At 44.8% G+C, this 13,976-nt stretch overlaps 1 protein-coding gene across 1 annotated transcript in view; it reads right to left on the bottom strand.

Moving 5' to 3' along the window:
* LOC137307005 (nck-associated protein 1-like) overlaps positions 1 to 12,457 on the bottom strand; it is a 111,688-nt gene extending 99,231 nt beyond the window's left edge. Inside the window, exon 1 of the mRNA XM_067976357.1 lies at positions 12,381 to 12,457. Coding sequence (XP_067832458.1) covers positions 12,381 to 12,434 — 54 coding nt within the window. The 5' untranslated portion in view covers positions 12,435 to 12,457. The remainder of the gene's footprint in view (positions 1 to 12,380) is intronic.
* Positions 12,458 to 13,976: the final 1,519 nt, after the last annotated feature.

Here is a 13,976-nt window from a genome sequence, read left to right as displayed (position 1 = left end):
AATTGGGAGTGTGCAAAATGTGGAGTGTGTTTATTGGGGAGTGTGTTTATTGGGGAGTGTGTTAAATGGGGACTGTGTTAATTGGGGAGTGTTTTAATTGGGGAGTGTGTTAAATGGGGAGTGTGTTAATTGGGGAGTGTGTTAATTGGGAGTGTGCGAAATGTGGAGTGTGTTCATTGGGGAGTGTGTTAAATGGGGAGTGTGTTAATTGGGGAGTGTGTTAAATGGGGAGTGTGTTAAATGGGGAGTGTGTTAAATGGGGAGTGTGTTAAATGGGGAGTGTGCGAAATGGGGAGTGTGTTAAATGGCAAGTGTGTTAATTGGGAGTGTGCAAAATGTGGATTGTGTTAATTGGGGAGTGTGTTTATTGGGGAGTGTGTGAATTGGGGAGTGTGTTAATTGGGGAGTGTGTTAATTGGGGAGTGTGTTTATTGGGGAGTGTGTTAATTGGGGAGTGTGTTAAATGGGGAGTGTGTTAATTGGGAGTGTGTTAATTGGGAGTGTGCGAAATGTGGAGTGTGTTAAATGGGGAGTGTGTTAATTGGGGAGTGTGTTAATTGGGGAGTGTGTTAAATGGGGAGTGTGTTAATTGGGGAGTGTGTTAATTGGGAGTGTGCGAAATGTGGAGTGTGTTTATTGAGGAGTGTGTTAAATGGGGAGTGTGTTAAATGGGGAGTGTGTTAATTGGGGAGTGTGTTAATTGGGGAGTGTGTTAAATGGGCAGTGTGTTAATTGGGGAGTGTGTCAATTGGGGAGTGTGTTAAATGGGGAGTGTGTTAATTGGGGAGTGTGTTAATTGGGAGTGTGCGAAATGTGGAGTGTGTTTATTGGGGAGTGTGTTAAATGGGGAGTGTGTTAATTGGGGAGTGTGTTAAATGGGGAGTGTGTTAATTGGGGAGTGTGTTAAATGGGGAGTGTGCGAAATGGGGAGTGTGTAAAATGGCGAGTGTGTTAATTGGGAGTGTGCAAAATGTGGATTGTGTTAATTGGGGAGTGTGTTTATTGGGGAGTGTGTGAATTGGGGAGTGTGTGAATTGGGGAGTGTGTGAATTGGGGAGTGTGTTAATTGGGGAGTGTGTTAAATGGGGAGTGTGCTAAATGGGGAGTGTGCGAAATGGCGAGTGTGTTAATTGGGAGTGTGCAAAATGTGGATTGTGTTAATTGGGGAGTGTGTTTATTGGGGAGTGTGTGAATTGGGGAGTGTGTTAATTGGGGAGTGTGTTAATTGGGGAGTGTGTTAAATGGGGAGTGTGTTAAATGGGGAGTGTGCGAAATGGGGAGTGTGCGAAATGGGGAGTGTGTTAATTGGGAGTGTGTTAATTGGGAGTGTGTTAATTGGGGAGTGTGTGAATTGGGGAGTGTGTTAAATGTGGATTGTGTTAATTGGGGAGTGTGTTTATTGGGGAGTGTGTGAATTGGGGAGTGTGTTAAATGGGGAGAGTATTAAATGGGGAGTGTGTTAATTGGGGAGTGTGTTTATTGGGGAGTGTGTTAATTGGGGAGTGTGTTAAATGGGGAGTGTGTTAATTGGGAGTGTGTTCATTGGGAGTGTGCGAAATGTGGAGTGTGTTAAATGGGGAGTGTGTTAATTGGGGAGTGTGTTAAATGGGGAGTGTGTTAATTGGGAGTGTGTTAATTGGGAGTGTGCGAAATGTGGAGTGTGTGAAATGGGGAGTGTGTTAATTGGGGAGTGTGTTAAATGGGGAGTGTGTTAATTGGGGAGTGTGTTAATTGGGAGTGTGCAAAATGTGGATTGTGTTAATTGGGGAGTGTGTTTATTGGGGAGTGTGTGAATTGGGGAGTGTGTTAAATGGGGAGAGTATTAAATGGGGAGTGTGTTAATTGGGGAGTGTGTTGATTGGGGAGTGTGTTTATTGGGGAGTGTGTTAATTGGGGAGTGTGTTCAATGGGGAGTGTGTTAATTGGGAGTGTGTTAATTGTGAGTGTGCGAAATGTGGAGTGTGTTAAATGGGGAGTGTGTTAATTGGGGAGTGTGTTAATTGGGGAGTGTGTTAAATGGGGAGTGTGTTAATTGGGGAGTGTGTTAATTGGGGAGTGTGTTAATTGGGAGTGTGCGAAATGTGGAGTGTGTTTATTGAGGAGTGTGTTAAATGGGGAGTGTGTTAATTGGGGAGTGTGTTAAATGGGGAGTGTGTTAATTGGGGAGTGTGTTAATTGGGGAGTGTGTTAAATGGGGAGTGTGTTAATTGGGGAGTGTGTTAATTGGGAGTGTGCGAAATGTGGAGTGTGTTTATTGGGGAGTGTGTTAAATGGGGAGTGTGTTAATTGGGGAGTGTGTTAAATGGGGAGTGTGTTAATTGGGTAGTGTGTTAAATGGGGAGTGTGTTAAATGGGGAGTGTGCGAAATGGGGAGTGTGCGAAATGGGGAGTGTGTAAAATGGCGAGTGTGTTAATTGGGAGTGTGCAAAATGTGGATTGTGTTAATTGGGGAGTGTGTTTATTGGGGAGTGTGTGAATTGGGGAGTGTGTGAATTGGGGAGTGTGTTAATTGGGGAGTGTGTTAATTGGGGAGTGTGCGAAATGGGGAGTGTGCGAAATGGCGAGTGTGTTAATTGGGAGTGTGCAAAATGTGGATTGTGTTAATTGGGGAGTGTGTTTATTGGGGAGTGTGTGAATTGGGGAGTGTGTTAATTGGGGAGTGTGTTAATTGGGGAGTGTGTTAATTGGGGAGTGTGTTAATTGGGGAGTGTGTTAAATGGGGAGTGTGTTAAATGGGGAGTGTGCGAAATGGGGAGTGTGCGAAATGGGGAGTGTGTTAATTGGGAGTGTGTTAATTGGGAGTGTGTTAATTGGGGAGTGTGTGAATTGGGGAGTGTGTTAAATGGGTAGTGTGTTAATTGGGAGTGTGCGAAATGTGGAGTGTGTTAATTGGGGAGTGTGTTAAATGGGGAGTGTGTTAAATGGGGAGTGTGTTAAATGGGAAGAGTGTTAATTGGGGAGAGTGTTAATTGGGGAGAGTGTTAACTGGGAGCGTGTTAAATGGGGAGTGTGTTAAATGGGGAGAGTATTAAATGGGGAGTGTGTTAAATGGGGAGTGTGTTAATTGGAGAGAGTGTTAATTGGGAGCGTGTGAAATGGGGAGTGTGTTAAATGGGGAGAATATTAAATGGGGAGTGTGTTAAATGGGGAGTGTGTTAAATGGGGAGTGTGTTAATTGGGGAGAGTGTTAATTGGGGAGAGTGTTAATTGGGAGCGGGTGAAATGGGGAGTGTGTTAAATGGGGAGAGTATTAAATGGGGAGTGTGTTAATTGGGAGTGTGTTAATTGGGAGTGTGCAAAATGTGGATTGTGTTAATTGGGGAGTGTGTTTTTTGGGGAGTGTGTTAATTGGGGAGTGTGTTAATTGGGGAGTGTGCGAAATGGGGAGTGTGTTAATTGGGAGTGTATTTATTGGGAGTGTATTAATTGGGGAGTGTGTTAATTGGGGAGTGTGTTAATTGGGGAGTGTGCAAAATGTGGAGTGTGTTAATTGGGGAGTGTGTTAATTGGGAGTGTGCAAAATGTGGAGTGTTTTAATTGGGGAGTGTGTTAAATGGGGAGTGTGTTAATTGGGAGTGTGTTAATTGGGAGTGTGTTAAATGGGGAATGTGTTAATGGGGAGTGTGTTAATTGGGAGTGTGTTAATTGGGAGTGTGTTAAATGGGGAATGTGTTAATGGGGAGTGTGTTAATTGGGGAATGTGTTAATTGGGGAATGTGTTAATTGGGAGTGTGCGAAATGTGGATTGTGTTAATTGGGAGTGTGTTAAATGGGGAGTGTGTTCATTGGGGAGTGTGTTTATTGGGGAATGTGTTTATTGGGAGTGTGTTAATTGGCGAATGTGTTAATTGGGAGTGTGTTAATTGGGGAATGTGTTAATTGGGGAATGTGTTAATTGGGAGTGTGTTAATTGGGAGTGTGTTAATTGGGAGTGTGCGAAATGTGGATTGTGTTAACTGGGAGTGTGTTAAATGGGGAGTGTGTTAACTGGGAGTGTGTTAAATGGGAGTGTGCGAAATGTGGATTGTGTTAATTGGGGAGTGTGTTAATTGGGGAGTGTGTTAATTCGGGAGTGTGTTCATTGGGGAGTGTGTTCATTGGGGAGTGTATTAAATGGGTTGTGTGTTAATTGGGAGTGTGTTAATTGGGAGTGTGTTAAATGGGGAGTGTGTTAATTGGGGAGTGTGTTAAATGGGGAGTGTGTTTATTGGGGAGTGTGTTTATTGGGGAGTGTGTTAACTGGGAGTGTGTTAAATGGGGAGTGTGTTAATTGGGGAGTGTGTGAATTGGGGAGTGTGTTAATTGGGGAGTGTGTTAAATGGGGAGTATGTTAATTGGGGAGTGTGTTAATTGGGAGTGTGTTAATTGGGAGTGTGTTAAATGGGGAATGTGTTTATTGGGGAGTGTGTTTATTGGGGAGTGTGTTAAATGGGGAGTGTGTTAATTGGGGCGTGTGTTAAATAGGGAATGTGTTAATTGGGAGTGTGTTAATTGGGAGTGTGTTAATTGGGAGTGTGTTAAATGGGGAGTGTGTTAAATGGGGAGTGTGTTAATTGGGAGTGTGTTAATTGGGAGTGTGTTAATTGGGGCGTGTGTTAAATAGGGAATGTGTTAATTGGGAGTGTGTTAATTGGGAGTGTGTTAAATGGGGAGTGTGTTAATTGGGGAATGTGTTAAATGGGGAGTGTGTTAATTGGGAGTGTCTTAATTGGGAGTGTGTTAAATGGGGAGTGTGTTAAATGGGGAGTGTGTTAAATGGGGAGTGTGTTAAATGGGGAGTGTGTTAATTGGGGCGTGTGTTAAATAGGGAATGTGTTAATTGGGAGTGTGTTAATTGGGAGTGTGTTAATTGGGAGTGTGTGAAATGTGGATTGTGTTAAATGGGGAGGGTGTTAAATGGGAGTGTGTTAATTGGGAGTGTGTTAATTGGGAGTGTTAATTGGGAGTGTGTTAAATGGGAGTGTGTTAAATGGGGAGTGTGATAATTGGGGAGTTTGTTAAATGGGGAATGTGTTAAATGGGGAATGTGTTAAATGGGGAGTGTGTTAATTGGGGAGTGTGTTAATTGGGAGTGTGTTAATTGGGAGTGTGTTAAATGGGGAATGTGTTAATTGGGGAGAGTGTTAAATGGGGAGTATGTTAATTGGGGAATGTGTTAATTGGGAGTGTGTTAATTGGGAGTGTGTTAAATGGGGAATGTGTTAATTGGGGAGAGTGTTAAATGGGGAGTATGTTAATTGGGGAATGTGTTAATTGGGGAATGTGTTTATTGGGGAGTGTGTTAATTGGGGAGAGTGTTAAATGGGGAGTATGTTAATTGGGGAATGTGTTAATTGGGGAATGTGTTAATTGGCAGTGTGTTAAATGGGGAGTGTGTTAATTGGGGATTGTGTTAAATGGGGAATGTGTTAAATGGGGAGTGTGTTAAATGGGGAATGTGTTCATTGGGGAGAGTGTTAAATGGGGAGTGTGTTAAATGGGGAGTGTGTTAATTGGGGAGTGTGTTAATTGGGGAGTGTGTTAATTGGGGAATGTGTTAATTGGGGGGTGTGTTAATTGGGGAGTGTGTTAATTGGGGAGTGTGTTAATTGGGGAGTGTGTTAATTGGGGAGAGTGTTAAATGTGGATTGTGTTAATTGGGAGTGTGTTAAATGGGGAGTGTGTTAATTGGGGAGTGTGTTTATTGGGGAGTGTGTTTATTGGGGAGTGTGTTAACTGGGAGTGTGTTTATTGGGGAGTGTGTTAATTGGGGAGTGTGTTATTTGGGGAGTGTGTTAAATGGGGAGTGTGTTAAATGGGGAGTGTGTTAATTGGGGAGTGTGTGAATTGGGGAGTGTGTTAATTGGGGAGTGTGTTAAATGGGGAGTATGTTAATTGGGGAGTGTGTTAATTGGGAGTGTGTTAATTGGGAGTGTGTTAAATGGGGAATGTGTTTATTGGGGAGTGTGTTAAATGGGGAATGTGTTAAATGGGGAATGTGTTAATTGGGGAGTGTGTTTATTGGGGAGTGTGTTAATTGGGAGTGTGTTAATTGGGAGTGTGTTAAATGGGGAATGTGTTAAATGGGGAATGTGTTAAATGTGGATTGTGTTAATTGGGAGTGTGTTAAATGGGGAGTGTGTTAATTGGGGAGTGTGTTTATTGGGGAGTGTGTTTATTGGGGAGTGTGTTAACTGGGAGTGTGTTAACTGGGAGTGTGTTAATTGGGGAGTGTGTTAATTGGGGAGTGTGTTAAATGGGGAGTGTGTTAATTGGGGAGTGTGTGAATTGGGGAGTGTGTTAATTGGGGAGTGTGTTAATTGGGGAGTGTGTTAAATGGGGAGTATGTTAATTGGGAGTGTGTTAATTGGGAGTGTGTTAAATGGGGAATGTGTTTATTGGGGAGTGTGTTAAATGGGGAATGTGTTAAATGGGGAATGTGTTAATTGGGAGTGTGTTAAATGGGGAGTGTGTTAATTGGGGCGTGTGTTCATTGGGGCGTGTGTTAAATAGGGAATGTGTTAATTGGGAGTGTGTTAATTGGGAGAGTGTTAATTGGGAGTGTGCGAAATGTGGATTGTGTTAAATGGGGAGGGTGTTAAATGGGAGTGTGTTAAATGGGGAATGTGTTAAATGGGGAGTGTGTTAATTGGGAGTGTGTTAATTGGGAGTGTGTTAAATGGGGAATGTGTTAATTGGGGAGAGTGTTAAATGGGGAGTGTGTTAATTGGGGAGAGTGTTAAATGGGGAGAGTGTTAAATGGGGAATGTGTTAATTGGGGAATGTGTTTATTGGGGAGTGTGTTAATTGGGAGTGTGTTAATTGGCAGTGTGTTAAATGGGGAGTGTGTTAATTGGGGAGTGTGTTAAATGGGGAATGTGTTAAATGGGGAATGTGTTAATTGGGGAGAGTGTTAAATGGGGAGTGTGTTAATTGGGGAGTGTGTTAATTGGGGAATGTGTTAATTGGGGAATGTGTTAATTGGGGAGTGTGTTTATTGGGGAGTTAGTTTATTGGGGAGTGTGTTAATTGGGAGTGTGTTAATTGGGAGTGTGTTAAATGGGGAATGTGTCAATTGTGGAGAGTGTTAAATGGGGAGTGTGTTAAATGGGGAGTTTGTTAATTGGGGAGAGTGTTAAATGTGGATTGTGTTAATTGGGAGTGTGTTAAATGGGGAGTGTGTTAATTGGGGAGTGTGTTAAATGGGGAATGTGTTAAATGGGGAGTGTGTTAAATGGGGAGTGTGTTAATTGGGAGTGTGTTAATTGGGAGTGTGTTAATTGGGAGTGTGTTAAATGGGGAGTGTGTTAATTGGGGAGTGTGTTAAATGGGGAATGTGTTAATTGGGGAGAGTGTTAAATGGGGAGAGTGTTAAATGGGGAGTGTGTTAATTGGGGAGTGTGTTAAATGGGGAGTGTGTTAATTGGGGAGCGTGTTAATTGGGGAGTGTGTTAATTAGGGAGTGTCTAAATTGGGAGTGTGTGAAATGGGGAGTGTGTTAATTGGGGAGCGTGTTAATTGGGGAGTGTGTTAATTAGGGAGTGTGTTAATTGGGGAGAGTGTTAACTGGGAGCGTGTGAAATGGGGAGTGTGTTAAATGGGGAGAGTATTAAATGGGGAGTGTGTTAAATGGGGAGTGTGTTAATTGGGGAGAGTGTTAATTGGGAGTGTGTGAAATGGGGAGTGTGTTAAATGGGGAGAGTATTAAATGGGGAGTGTGTTAAATGGGGAGTGTGTTAATTGGGGAGAGTGTTAATTGGGGAGAGTATTAATTGGGAGCGTGTGAAATGGGGAGTGTGTTAAATGGGGAGAGTATTAAATGGGGAGTGTGTTAAATGGGGAGTGTGTTAATTGGGGAGAGTGTTAATTGGGAGCGGGTGGAATGGGGAGTGTGCGAAATGTGGAGTGTGTTTATTGGGGAGTGTGTTAAATGGGGAGTGTGTTAATTGGGGAGTGTGTTAATTGGGGAGTGTGTTAATTGGGGAGTGTGTTAAATGGGGAGTGTGTTAAATGGGGAGTGTGTTAATTGGGGAGTGTGTTAATTGGGAGTGTGCGAAATGTGGAGTGTGTTTATTGGGGAGTGTGTTAAATGGGGAGTGTGTTAAATGGGGAGTGTGTTAAATGGGGAGTGTGTTAATTGGGGAGTGTGTTAATTGGGGAGTGTGTTAAATGGGGAGTGTGCGAAATGGGGAGTGTGTTAAATGGCGAGTGTGTTAATTGGGAGTGTGCAAAATGTGGATTGTGTTGATTGGGGAGTGTGTTAAATGGGGAGTGTGTTAAATGGGGAGTGTGTTTATTGGGGAGTGTGTGAATTGGGGAGTGTGTTAATTGGGGAGTGTGTTAAATGGGGAGTGTGCGAAATGGGGAGTGTGTTAATTGGGAATGTGTTAATTGGGGAGTGTGTAAATTGGGGAGTGTGTTAAATGGGGAGTGTGTTAATTGGGAGTGTGCGAAATGTGGATTGTGTTAAATGGGGAGTGTGTTAAATGGGGAGTGTGTTAATTGGGGAGAGTGTTAATTGGGGAGAGTGTTAATTGGGGAGTGTGTTAACTGGGAGCGTGTTAACTGGGAGCGTGTTAAATGGGGAGTGTGTTAAATGGGGAGTGTGTTAAATGGGGAGTGTGTTAATTGGGGAGAGTGTTAATTGGGAGCGTGTGAAATGGGGAGTGTGTTAAATGGGGAGAATATTAAATGGGGAGTGTGTTAAATGGGGAGTGTGTTAATTGGGGAGAGTGTTAATTGGGGAGTGTGTTAATTGGGAGCGGGTGAAATGGGGAGTGTGTTAATTGGGGAGTGTGTTAATTGGGAGTGTGTTAATTGGGAGTGTGCAAAATGTGGATTGTGTTAATTGGGGAGTGTGTTTATTGGGGAGTGTGTTAATTGGGGAGTGTGTTAATTGGGGAGTGTGTTAAATGGGGAGTGTGTTAATTGGCAGTGTGTTAATTGGGGAGTGTGTTAATTGGGGAGTGTGTTAATTGGGGAGTGTGTTAAATGGGGAGTGTGTTAATTGGGAGTGTGCAAAATGTGGAATGTGTTAATTGGGGAGTGTGTTAATTGGGAGTGTGCAAAATGTGGAGTGTGTTAATTGGGGAGTGTGTTAAATGGGGAGTGTGTTAAATGGGAGTGTGTTAATTGGGAGTGTGTTCAATGGGGAATGTGTTAATGGGGAGTGTGTTAAATGGGGAATGTGTTAATTGGGAGTGTGTTAATTGGGAGTGTGCGAAATGTGGATTGTGTTAATTGGGAGTGTGTTAAATGGGGAGTGTGTTAATTGGGGAGTGTGTTTATTGGTGAATGTGTTAATTGGGAGTGTGTTAATTGGGGAATGTGTTAATTGGGGAGTGTGTTCATTGGGGAGTGTATTAAATGGGTTGTGTGTTAATTGGGAGTGTGTTAAATGGGGAGTGTGTTAATTGGGAGTGTGTTCAATGGGGAGTGTGTTCAATGGGGAGTGTGTTAATTGGGGAGTGTGTTAATTGGGAGTGTGCGAAATGTGGATTGTGTTAAATGGGGAGTGTGTTCATTGGGGAGTGTGTTTATTGGGGAGTGTGTTAAATGGGGAGTGTGTTAATTGGGGAGTGTGTTAAATGGGGAGTGTGTTAAATGGGGAGTGTGTTAAATGGGGAGTGTGTTAAATGGGGAGTGCGTTAAATGGGAAGGCCTGTTATTTGGGTGCGCTTGATAAACTGTCTGATCGGAGACTGATTGAAACACTCACTGATAAACTGTCTGATCGGAGACTGATTGTAACACTCACTGATAAACTGTCTGATCGGAGACTGATTGTAACACTCACTGATAAACTGTCTGATCGGAGACTGATTGTAACACTTCCTGATAAACTGTCTGATCGGAGACTGATTGTAACACTCACTGATAAACTCTCTGATCGGAGACTGATTGTAACACTCACTGATAAACTGTCTGATCGGAGACTGATTGTAACACTCACTGATAAACTGTCTGATCGGAGACTGATTGTAACACTCACTGATAAACTGTCTGATCGGAGACTGATTGAAACACTCACTGATAAACTGTCTGATCGGAGACTGATTGTAACACTCACTGATAAACTGTCTGATCAGAGACTGATTGAAACACTCACTGATAAACTGTCTGATCGGAGACTGATTGTAACACTCACTGATAAACTGTCTGATCGGAGACTGATTGTAACACTCACTGATAAACTGTCTGATCGGAGACTGATTGTAACACTCACTGATAAACTGTCTGATCGGAGACTGATTGTAACACTCACTGATAAACTGTCTGATCGGAGACTGATTGTAACACTCACTGATAAACTGTCTGATCGGAGACTGATTGTAACACTCACTGATAAACTGTCTGATCGGAGACTGATTGTAACACTCACTGATAAACTGTCTGATCGGAGACTGATTGTAACACTCACTGATAAACTCTCTGATCGGAGACTGATTGTAACACTCACTGATAAACTCTCTGATCGGAGACTGATTGTAACACTCACTGATAAACTGTCTGATCGGAGACTGATTGAAACACTCACTGATAAACTGTCTGATCGGAGACTGATTGTAACACTCAACTGATAAACTCTCTGATCAGAGACTGATTGTAACACTCACTGATAAACTGTCTGATCGGAGACTGATTGTAACACTCACTGATAAACTGTCTGATCGGAGACTGATTGTAACACTCACTGATAAACTGTCTGATCGGAGACTGATTGTAACACTCACTGATAAACTGTCTGATCGGAGACTGACTGTAACACTCACTGATAAACTGTCTGATCGGAGACTGATTGTAACACCGACTGATAAACTGTCTGATCGGAGACTGATTGAAACACTCACTGATAAACTGTCTGATCAGAGACTGATTGTAACACTCACTGATAAACTGTCTGATCGGAGACTGATTGTAACACTCACTGATAAACTTTCTGATCGGAGACTGATTGTAACACTCACTGATAAACTGTCTGATCGGAGACTGATTGTAACACTCACTGATAAACTCTCTGATCAGAGACTGATTGTAACACTCACTGATAAACTGTCTGATCGGAGACTGATTGTAACACTCACTGATAAACTCTCTGATCAGAGACTGATTGTAACACTCACTGATAAACTGTCTGATCGGAGACTGATTGTAACACTCACTGATAAACTGTCTGATCGGAGACTGATTGTAACACTCACTGATAAACTGTCTGATCGGAGACTGATTGTAACACTCACTAATAAACTGTCTGATCGGAGACTGATTGTAACACTCACTGATAAACTCTCTGATCAGAGACTGATTGTAACACTCACTGATAAACTGTCTGATCGGAGACTGATTGTAACACTCACTGATAAACTGTCTGATCGGAGACTGATTGTAACACTCACTGATAAACTGTCTGATCGGAGACTGATTGTAACACTCACTGATAAACTGTCTGATCGGAGACTGATTGTAACACTCACTGATAAACTGTCTGATCAGAGACTGATTGTAACACTCACTGATAAACTGTCTGATCAGAGACTGATTGTAACACTCACTGATAAACTGTCTGATCAGAGACTGATTGTAACACTCACTGATAAACTGTCTGATCGGAGACTGATTGTAACACTCACTGATAAACTGTCTGATCAGAGACTGATTGTAACACTCACTGATAAACTGTCTGATCGGAGACTGATTGTAACACTCACTGATAAACTGTCTGATCGGAGACTGATTGTAACACTCACTGATAAACTGTCTGATCAGAGACTGATTGTAACACTCACTGATAAACTGTCTGATCGGAGACTGATTGTAACACTCACTGATAAACTGTCTGATCGGAGACTGATTGAAACACTCACTGATAAAATGTCTGATCGGAGACTGATTGAAACACTCACTGATAAACTGTCTGATCGGAGACTGATTGAAACACTCACTGATAAAATGTCTGATCGGAGACTGATTGAAACACTCACTGATAAACTGTCTGATATCAGATGCAGTATGGTGATCATTCATGTATATTGTACATTGGAACATAGGAACAAGAGGAGGCCATTCAGCCCCTCGAGCCTGTTCCGCCATTCAATTAAATCATGTCAGATCGGTATCTTAACCCCATTTACCCACCTTGGTTCCATAACCCTTCATTCCTTCACCCAATCGCAATGCTCGTTCAGTGCTGTCCCCTGTTACTTTGTTTTTACCCAATTGTATTGGGTAAAATGTCCGCAGCGTTTCACCCAATCACGGGCCGAACGTTCCCCCGCCCCCACCCACCACCGCCGGTGAGCAGTGTGAACGGCCCTTCACACCGATGATGGCCCGAGATCGGAGGCTCTCCCCTCAGAAATGTTGCCTCATTGAGTCGAAGCACAGGCCCACCTCACTCTTACCTTCATGTCAGTGGCTGGGTTGATGTTGTCACTCAGGGTCTGAATGGAGCCCATGAGGAATGGGATGTGACCGGACAAAACCTGGGAAAGGATGAGAATCAAAGTCAAATCAGCGTTCAGCAGAGCAGCTCGCCTTGGTCCCGGGGGAGTGGGTCCCTGCCCTTCAGGTCCAGCAACGTGGTGAGCCCGAGGGGTAATACACTTTAGGAACTGGTCATAAGGGTTGTCGGTCTCTCAATTGTATATAACTTGTTGATGACACTCCTGAAAATGACACACACGGGCTCTGGGTGAGGGGAGAGAGAGAGAGCGCTGGGTGAGGGGAGAGAGAGAGAGAGAGAGAGCTCTGGGTGAGGGGAGAGAGAGAGAGCGCTGGGTGAGGGGAGAGAGAGAGAGAGAGAGCGCTGTGTGAGGGGAGAGAGAGAGAGAGAGAGAGCTCTGGGTGAGGGGAGAGAGAGAGAGCTCTGGGTGAGGGGAGAGAGAGAGAGAGCTGGGTGAGGGGAGAGAGAGAGAGAGAGAGAGCTCTGGGTGAGGGGAGAGAGAGAGAGAGAGAGCGCTGGGTGAGGGGAGAGAGAGAGAGAGAGAGAGAGAGCTCTGGGTGAGGGGAGAGAGAGAGAGCGCTGGGTGAGGGGAGAGAGAGAGAGAGAGAGAGCTCTGGGTGAGGGGAGAGAGAGAGAGCGCTGGGTGAGGGGAGAGAGAGAGAGAGAGCGCTGGGTGAGGGGAGAGAGAGAGAGCGCTGGGTGAGGGGAGAGAGAGAGAGCGCTGGGTGAGGGGAGAGAGAGAGAGAGAGTGCTGGGTGAGGGGAGAGAGAGAGAGCGCTGGGTGAGGGGAGAGAGAGAGAGCGCTGGGTGAGGGGAGAGAGAGAGAGAGAGAGCGCTGGGTGAGGAGAGAGAGAGAGAGCGCTGGGTGAGGGGAGAGAGAGAGAGAGCTGGGTGAGGGGAGAGAGAGAGAGCGCTGGGTGAGGGGAGAGAGAGAGAGAGAGAGCGCTGGGTGAGGGGAGAGAGAGAGAGCGCTGGGTGAGGGGAGAGAGAGAGAGAGAGAGCGCTGGGTGAGGAGAGAGAGAGAGAGCGCTGGGTGAGGGGAGAGAGAGAGAGAGAGAGCGCTGGGTGAGGGGAGAGAGAGAGAGCGCTGGGTGAGGGGGAGAGAGAGAGAGAGAGAGCGCTGGGTGAGGGGAGAGAGAGAGAGAGCTGGGAGAGGGAGAGAGAGAGAGAGAGAGAGAGCGCTGGGAGAGGGGAGAGAGAGAGAGAGAGAGCTGGGAGAGGGGAGAGAGAGAGAGAGAGAGAGAGCTGGGAGAGGGGAGAGAGAGAGAGAGAGAGCGCTGGGTGAGGGGAGAGAGAGAGAGAGAGAGCGCTGGGAGAGGGGAGAGAGAGAGAGAGAGAGCGCTGGGTGAGGGGAGAGAGAGAGAGCGCTGGGTGAGGGAGAGAGAGAGAGAGCGCTGGGTGAGGGGAGAGAGAGAGAGAGAGAGCGCTGGGTGAGGGAGAGAGAGAGAGAGCGCTGGGTGAGGGGAGAGAGAGAGAGAGCGCTGGGTGAGGGGAGAGAGAGAGAGAGAGAGAGCGCTGGGTGACGGGAGAGAGAGAGAGAGAGAGAGAGCTGGGT

Source organism: Heptranchias perlo, chromosome X (genome assembly GCF_035084215.1).
Source record: "Heptranchias perlo isolate sHepPer1 chromosome X, sHepPer1.hap1, whole genome shotgun sequence".
Classification (NCBI taxonomy): domain Eukaryota; kingdom Metazoa; phylum Chordata; class Chondrichthyes; order Hexanchiformes; family Hexanchidae; genus Heptranchias; species Heptranchias perlo.
Note: the sequence above shows the minus strand (reverse complement) of the source record. Positions and strands in the feature narration are given on the sequence as shown.